This window comes from Henckelia pumila, chromosome 4, assembly GCF_033568475.1.
Source record: "Henckelia pumila isolate YLH828 chromosome 4, ASM3356847v2, whole genome shotgun sequence".
In the NCBI taxonomy this organism is placed as follows: domain Eukaryota; kingdom Viridiplantae; phylum Streptophyta; class Magnoliopsida; order Lamiales; family Gesneriaceae; genus Henckelia; species Henckelia pumila.
The window spans coordinates 179,567,336-179,575,828 of NC_133123.1; the positions used below are offsets into that span (position 1 = coordinate 179,567,336).

The window sequence follows — 8,493 nt, forward strand, 5'->3', positions numbered from 1 at the left end:
TCTTAAAATTCATCGCAAATACTCGTGCTAAGTTTTTTTTTCAACTCTTTTTTATGTAATTGTATAATAGATACTTATATATATATGTGTGTGTGTGTGTGCAATTTTCTTCCTAATATATCAACATTGAATGATTGAATATTATGTGAGATACTTTTGATAATTGAAATAAAAGTTTCGAATATTTTACTGAAAATCGGAAGTTTATTTGATAATTTTTTTAATTTATTTGTTAGTTTTAGATATATAGTATTTATTTATTATTTATCTTTAATTTTTATTTTTAATTATAATAATAAAGGTAGTATAATTATGAACTAAAAATATAAGTAGATGATATTTCTATTAAATATAATTGTGCAGGAGTAATGGATAGAGATTCTATCGTGAAAGACAATCTTACATTTCGTAGGTTGGACTTTGATCAAGAAAATAATATATTAGACACTATTTATGATGATAAGGAATATGAAAATATTATTAAAGAAGTTTATGATAAGGTCCTTAATGATTTTCACACCAATATTTCAAATACAAGAATTCCACAAGTTGGTATGGAATTCGAAAGTGAAGAAGCGGCATATAACTTTTACAATAATTATGCAAGGGCCCTCGGTTTTAGCATTAGAAGACAGACATGTCACAGGGATAGCAATGGGAATATTATTGATAGGACATTTTGTTGCTCATGTCAAGGTCAAAGAAGAAAAGATAAACGAGATGTGTGTGTCAAATCTCATCTCCCTGAAACAAGAACTGGTTGTTGTGCAGAAATGAAAATTAATGCTCGTGAGACGGGTAAATTGAAGGTCGTTGGTTTTATTGCTTCTCATAGTGGACATAACTTGGTTAGTCCGAATAAATCACACATATTGAGATCTCAAAGAAGCATTAATACCGGACAAGCATCACAAATATCTAATATCGACAAGTCAGGAATAGCACCAAAAGCAGGTTTGAGTTATATTGCTAGTCAAGTTGGTGGTCGTAAAAATGTCGGGTTTATTCTTGAGGATTATAGGAATTATTTGCGCTCACAAAGAACAATGGATATTCAAACAGGAGATACAGGAGGTGTACTTGAATATTTGCAGCAGATGCTATCGGATGATCCAAATTTTTTTTATGCGATTCAAGTTGACAGTAATGATCTTATAACCAATATTTTCTGGGCAGATGGACAAATGATGGCTGACTATATGTATTTTGGAGATGTGGTTTGTTTTGATACAACATATAGGAAAAATAAAAAAGGAAGACCATTTGCACTATTTGTTGGTGTCAATCATCATAAGCAAACTATCATTTTTGGTGCAGCATTGTTATATGACGAAACTGCTGAAACTTTCATGTGGCTCTTTGATACATTTGCTAAGGCTATGAATGGAAAAACTCCCGTAACTATTCTCACCGATCAAGATGCAGCTATGGCAAAAGCTTTATTGGAAAAATGGCCTGAAACATACCATCGCTTGTGCATTTGGCACATATATCAAAATGCAGCTACTCATCTTAGTTCTGTTTTCTCAAAATTTAAAGAGTTTTCAAAAGATTTCAGTTCTTGCATATATGACTTTGAGGAGGAAAGGGACTTTTTAACAGCATGGTAAGAAATGTTGAATAAATATGATCTCCAAACTAATCCATGGCTCGAAAAGATGTTTAAAATTAAGGAAAAATGGGCTCTTGTATATGGAAGACAAACATTTTGTGCAGATATGACTACTACTCAGTGCAGCGAGAGTATGAATGGTGCTTTGAAAAAATATGTAAATTATAAGAATGATTTGTTACAGTTTTTTCAACATTTTCGGAGATTGGTTGATGATCGTCGCTATGAAGAGTTAAAAGCTTATTTGCAGACAAACCACAGTACACCAGTACTTTCCTTTTCGGTTGAAATTCTAAAGCATGCAGTGAGTGTTTACACGCATGAAACCTTTCAGTTATTTCAAAATGAGTTGAGCAAGGCGCATGATTCAAAGTTAGAAGTTGTTACTGAATCTGAAGTTATATCCCACTATAAGATCTCATCTTTTAGTAAACAGTATCAACACACTGTTACATATGATTTCTCTGATGATAAGATTTTTTGTAGTTGCAAAAAGTTTGAATTTGCAGGCTTATTATGTTCTCATGTCCTCAAAGTATTCACTTATAAAAATGTTGTGAGAATTTCTGAGATTTATATTAAGAAAAGGTGGACCAAAATGGCAAAAAAATGGATCGTTGGAACATCTTCACCACCTAATGATAAAATAGAAGAATCTTTGGATGAGATAAAGGAAGAAGGTGAAAAGGTAAAAATTGGGATGCGATACAAAGAACTATGTCGATTGCATCATCAACTTGTGACACGTGCTGCATTGACAGAAGAGACATATGAACTAACAAGAAGTGTTATTATTAAGGCGATTGAGGAGGTGGATATGAGTTTAGAAAATAGAGGAACACCAAAGCAAACTCCCAGTCTCAAAGTAAGCTCTGAAAAAAAAAATATTGGAGAGTGGTTGTAATGAAGTTGTAGTAAAAGGGTTAAAAATTAAACCAAATTCAAGAGCGAAATCTGGAAAACGGCCAAAATCTGCTTTGGAAAGAGCAAAAAAAAAAAAAGAGAAAGTCAAATAGTAACAAAGACAAGACATCATTCATAAATGATACTGACATCAATATTGAACAGGTAAAATTCTTGTGGTGATATCTAGTCAGTAATCACAGTTTTATTTCATGAAATTAAATCATTTAATTGCATTTGTCTTGAAGTAACTTTTTTGTTTGAAATGACAGAGTTCTCAAATTCACTATTCCAGTTAGAGCATATCTGAAGTAGATTTGACACAACCATTTCAGGTGATTCATTCACTTACAAGTATCACCTTTGTAGATTATTAATTATCTTGCATATTTATATCTTATGATATGTATACATGCAGCGGCGAAATTATGGACTCTTTGATTTGAACGTTTCATCAACTGAAGGCCACGAAGAAGATATCAAAAACCAAGATATAAATCAATACTTGCCTGAAAAATAGAAGATGTCATGGATTAGAACACATCCGTAGTTGATGTGTTTTATTTATTATATTATTAGCATAAATGATATTTTTAAAATGATATTTTACATTTATCATGATATTTATGGATTCACTAAGTTAGTATATATGTTTTAAAATATTCAATGAGTGGACACGTGATATTCATGGATTTTATATCTTTGTTTTTTTCCATATATTTGAATTAATTGTTTTTCATCTAAATAATTTAATTGATTTTATTAAGCATAAAACTAAAAAAAATTAATAAAAAAATTAAAAAATCGATATCCATAATCAAACGGATCTTCTAACATTTTAGTATAATTTTAAATTGTATTAGAAATTAGTTTTGTTAAAACTTTTTTCATCTTAAATTTTAATAAATCTTTAAATTTTTTTATTATGAATAATATGAATATATACGTGTATATAAAATAATTTATTTTTATTATATCTAAATATTTCCATAATTAAATATTTTTTATTATATTATAATTATTTTTCTATATTTGAATTTAAATATCAATATTTAATTATTTTTTTAATCAATTTTTAATATTTTCATTATCAATAATACATATATATATACACAGACGTATAAAAATATAAATATTAAAAAATAGATATTATTACAATGTACTCAATATCATTTAATTATTTTAAATAAAATTTATTTAAAGTAAAACTTTTATTATATTTTAATATTTCCATAAATACTAGATATTTTTTTATTGTAATAAAGGTAAGATGTGAAAGAGATATTAATTGATAAATCAATTAATAGATTGTATAGCATATTTATTTACCTAAATTAAACATGTAGGAGGAAGTGTAGGAGAGGATTGCAATTGCACAAAAATATGTATATTGAATATTAATACTACTAAGAATTGATTACGATGGTCCAAATGGGAAAGGGTACTTGTCTACTTGAGTGTTCGCCAAAGAAAAGTGGAAAACGTTATCATTAATTAAATTTGGCACATGCCTTTCTTGATTTGACAAAATTTTTATATTAAATGTGGAGATAATTACTCATGATGGAATAGTGATAGAAAATTTATTAGCAAAATCAAACCACTAAATTTTCAAATATATATATATTGCAAGCGTTTTTTTTAAAGAAAATATTGCAAGTATTTAACTTGATTTTTTTGTATTTATATTTCTCTTAGTAAAAAAATATATTGTTACACTATATCACATGGATTTTATTTTGTTGGAAAATTTTGAATTTGGTGAATGAAATTTGAATTTGGTGAATGAATTGGAGGGAAAAACTTGTCTTAATGAATTTGAAGGAGGAAAAGGTTTGTCCCACATTGGAAAAAATCCAATGTATTTGGATTATGAGATTGGGTTCTTAGGGAACTAGATGTTTTGTAAAGGGGCAAGACGATAGTCGATGCAAATAACATGCGCGCGCGCGGCCGGCTTGCTCGGTGAGGTGAGGTTGGATGGGGTCTTATGATCCAATTATTCTTTTTGGATAAAATTTAGTTAAAATAATATTTATTATTATTTTATTGTGTACAAACCTGCCGCTCGAGCTGACAAATATTACCGCTCGAGCGCAGCACTCCACCTGCGGGACAGAAGTTTGGCCGCCCGAGAGGTAAAATCTTACCGCTCGAGCGCAACGTCAAGAAGTATGCAACAGAGCGTTTGCCTCTCGAGCGGTAAAATCTTACCGCTCGAGCACACTGTCTGTATTCCAAAAAGTCGCGATTCTTTTTGGGCTTCTTCTGTCATGGATTGCATCTTTAGACTATGTTGAAGTATGCTTCTATCAGATTGAATGGGAATAGAGAAGAGATCAGATCGAATAGTACAGATCAGATGACCTCGGTGTTCAGATGAGTTCATGGTCCAGATCTAATACTGGGATCAGATCGATGTGATGGTCGGATGAGTTCATGCAAATAGATTGCTCTAGTATTGTGACTTGGTTAGAAGTCAGATGGAGTTTCCGTAAAGCGGAAAGCTTGCAGGCATATCGAAGTACAAGAGCAGATCAGACTGATGAATGAAGACTTATCGGGCTGGACCATGTTAACTTTATAATTGGGCCGTAAGTTACTGTTGACCTAAAGCCCAAGATGAAAGTCGGTGTAATTCTATATATAAGAAGATGGAAGATGGTCGCAACGAAGATAACTGTGACGTCCCGTATTTTAAAACATTTAATAAAAGAGTTGCGGAAAAAGAGTGATAAAATTTTTCTAAACTTAATAAACAATGCAGGGAATGCATCTCCGTAGTGAATCAACAATCAAAATATGGAACACGGATGCAACCCTACATTTAAGTCCATCTAAGATACAGAACGTCAAACCTACTACTAACATTTAAAGAGGATAGGGAAAAGTGAGTTCAATTAATTAACTATGTATATAAAATACATTTGAAATAATCGTAGAACTCACACAACAAATATCAAACTAAAATAAACATTTAAAAGACGAAATATTTGAATTCCAACTCATCTTTAAAAGATTGACAATTTAAATAAATTAAATCATTACTCTTAACCATAGTACATAAAATATTATAACAACATGACATAAATAAATATAATTAAATCTTTTTGCTTTAAATACATCAGAGCTTCTGAATTATCGTGCCATGCAATGACTTCGCCTCTTGGACTCTTCAGCCGTGCTACCAAAGCTTTTTAAATGAAAACTGCTAAACCATCTGCACCATTCAAGTATAGTGAGTCTAAACGACTCAGCAAGATTAAAATATTCATATCGATATCATTATAGCTTCAAAATAATTTAAACTTAAAATGACTTGAACATACATAACATGATACCTTGAACTTGAAGAATTTTAACATAAACATCATGAAACTTTAAACTTAAAATCTTAAACATGAACTTCAAAACTCTTAAAAGATGCAAGAAACTTAAACATGGACATCAACTTACTTAACTTTAAATCTTGAAAATAGACTTCATGCATTTCCTCAAAACTTTACCATTTCATTTTTAAATAAACATTTGCATTTAATATCTAATGAAGATCATGCAACTTGGACATACATTAAACCATGAACATAAACCATGAATATAACATAAAAACTCATCATTTTGGGGTGATGAATTATGTGAAATTGTGGCAACCGTCATAATGGGCACATTCATCTTTTCTTGTTGATCAACAATCATATGGCATTACGCCTCGTAACATTCTTTCATTTTCGGAGGCCCCTCCGGAGCTCATCCCGGAGGACCTAACCCGTACATTGAGCCATATTTGGAAAGGTCCCTCCGGAGCCCAAATCGGAGTACCAGTCCCGTATTGCCACCACAAAGACACATAAAACATCAAAATATTTTCATGCATCAACATATCATATCTTCATGCTTCATCATAAAATTATTCATTCATGCTTCATCATCTTTCATTTCATCATCATATCATTATAACATATCATTTTCTTATGAAGCATCATCATATCATCGTAATTTCTGTCATAACTTTCATTTCATTAACATTAAACTTTACTCGATAACTTCATGCACGTCATAAGTGATAAAAATCATACTTTCATATTGAACATATGTTTCATGAATGAAACATAAACATGTACATGCGTCACATAACGTAATCGATCCACGTAAGTCGTTCTTGACTTAAAACTTGAAAATTTTTGCATAAGAATTCTTAAATATACTTTATAAGCCTTTAAAGATCATAACCATGAATTTAGGACCCCAAAATAACATAAATAAAGCTTCAAATCAGAATGCCATGCGCGGGGGCGCTACTTTTCGGGCGCGGGCGCGCATACCCTGCTGATGGGTCTGCTTGTTCATTCTTAAACTCTATTTTGCAGTCAGAATTCGGAAAAGTGGTAAACATGAAAGTTTTAGCCCTTGATCTTGGATTTCTAATGCCGAAAACTGCACCTTAATTGGAATTTTCAGTAAAACGTTATGCTCATTCACCCCAGATGTGTCACTGCTGGGAAATCAAAACACTCGACACACTTTGGGATAATTTTGACCAATCTTCCAAAATGATTTTGACAAAACTCAAAACATGAAAGTTGTAGATAAATACGTTTTTCTTCAAATACAATTGGCCTCATAGCATTTGGATCACTACAATAATTTTGATCTTCAAAATAGTAACAAGTGCCGCTAATCCGAAACAATCCAACATAAGTAACATTTCAAAACTTTCACTCAAACTAATTCAATAATTCAAAATATGATATTTTCTACTCCTCCAGCTATATCCTTTAAATAAAACATCCCTTGAAACTTCAAGAACACATAAAAACTTAGATGAAACATGTAGCTCTTGAATCAAATTCAAGAACATGACAAGAACGACGTATACTTCACGATTTCATACTATCACATAACATGCTCTTCAAACCCTTAAAATCTAAACTTCATGCTCTTGAAATTCTTGAAAATCATGCATACATACATATTTTCATATAAAAATAATTATAATCTTGAATGGGTTTCAAAACCTTAAAATACTAGTTGAAAAACTTGCCTTGTTATTTGAAGAACGGAACTATCTTGGATCTTGGTAGAGATATAACCTTACTCAAACGGAATCGAGACATGATAAAAAGGTAACCAAAGGAAGATGAAATCCAAGAGGTTGTTAAGCTGTTCCTAAGATCAAATAACACTTTTATAATATGGTGAGAATACACCAAGAATCAAAGACAAAATACAAGAAGAAAGGGAATAGAAAATCTGTGCAGAAATGTCTTACAAAATGGCTTCGATCTAGGCCGAAACAACCACCAAGAATAGCGATTCATAGCTCAAATCGAAGATACGGATGTAAGGAAGATGACCCTTCAAACGGAATGAATTTTGGACACCGGATGAAGGAGTTATGAGCAATATACGACAGCTGCTCATAGGATGGCGAGTTGGAGAGTTGGAGATTGAGAAGATTCGAACCTTGGCAACGGACTAACCTTAGTACAACCGGAATTTGGAAGCTAAACTCACCTTGAATATACATGACCGAGGGAGGAGGAAGAAGCATGGAAATGAAAGGAAATTAAGAATTGCAGGAGAAACTAAAAGAAGAAGGAAGAAATGTAGAAGGGAAGAGAACCGTGTGATTGATTGAGGGGGGGAAACAAAGACAAGAATTATAATTGAGATGGGGTAGGAATCATAAAGTGAGAGGTGGTGGTTAGGAAGACTACATCAAATGTAGTTTGTCCAAAACACATCAAACTCGACTAATAATATTTTCTCCTCCCGATGGTTAAAATAAAATCATAGCAATATTATACTCAAAATACTCGTAGAATTATTTTCTACGATATCGTTCGTAGGCTAGACTTGTATTCTCAGTCCAAAATCAATTTTAATAAAATCATTTAATACAACAACTAAATACATATTTTAATACATGAAACATAAATTTTTAAATCATTTACATAACACATAATATTTAATTAAGA

The 8,493-nt window shown here is 31.4% G+C and overlaps 2 protein-coding genes across 2 annotated transcripts; both read left to right on the forward strand.

Annotated features, from left to right (window-relative positions):
* Window positions 1-368: 368 nt before the first annotated feature.
* Window positions 369-1,610, forward strand: LOC140862376 (protein FAR1-RELATED SEQUENCE 5-like). Its single transcript, XM_073265398.1, has one exon. The coding sequence runs from the start codon at window positions 369-371 to the stop codon at window positions 1,608-1,610; it is 1,242 nt and encodes a 413-aa protein (XP_073121499.1).
* Window positions 1,611-1,613: 3 nt separating this feature from the next.
* On the forward strand, window positions 1,614-2,814 carry LOC140862378 (protein FAR1-RELATED SEQUENCE 9-like). Its single transcript, XM_073265399.1, has 2 exons — window positions 1,614-2,477; window positions 2,788-2,814. Exons 1-2 carry the CDS (start codon window positions 1,614-1,616, stop codon window positions 2,812-2,814), a joined length of 891 nt encoding a protein of 296 aa, XP_073121500.1.
* Window positions 2,815-8,493: the final 5,679 nt, after the last annotated feature.

Excerpts from the sequence above, each read along its gene's own strand:
- LOC140862378 (XM_073265399.1), top strand. The coding sequence starts at position 1,614 with ATGTTGAATAAATATGATCTCCAAACTAATCCATGGCTCGAAAAGATG. Across the intron at positions 2,478-2,787 it reads AGCAAACTCCCAGTCTCAAA|AGTTCTCAAATTCACTATTC; the intron begins GTAAGCTCTGAA and ends TTGAAATGACAG.
- LOC140862376 (XM_073265398.1), top strand. The coding sequence starts at position 369 with ATGGATAGAGATTCTATCGTGAAAGACAATCTTACATTTCGTAGGTTG.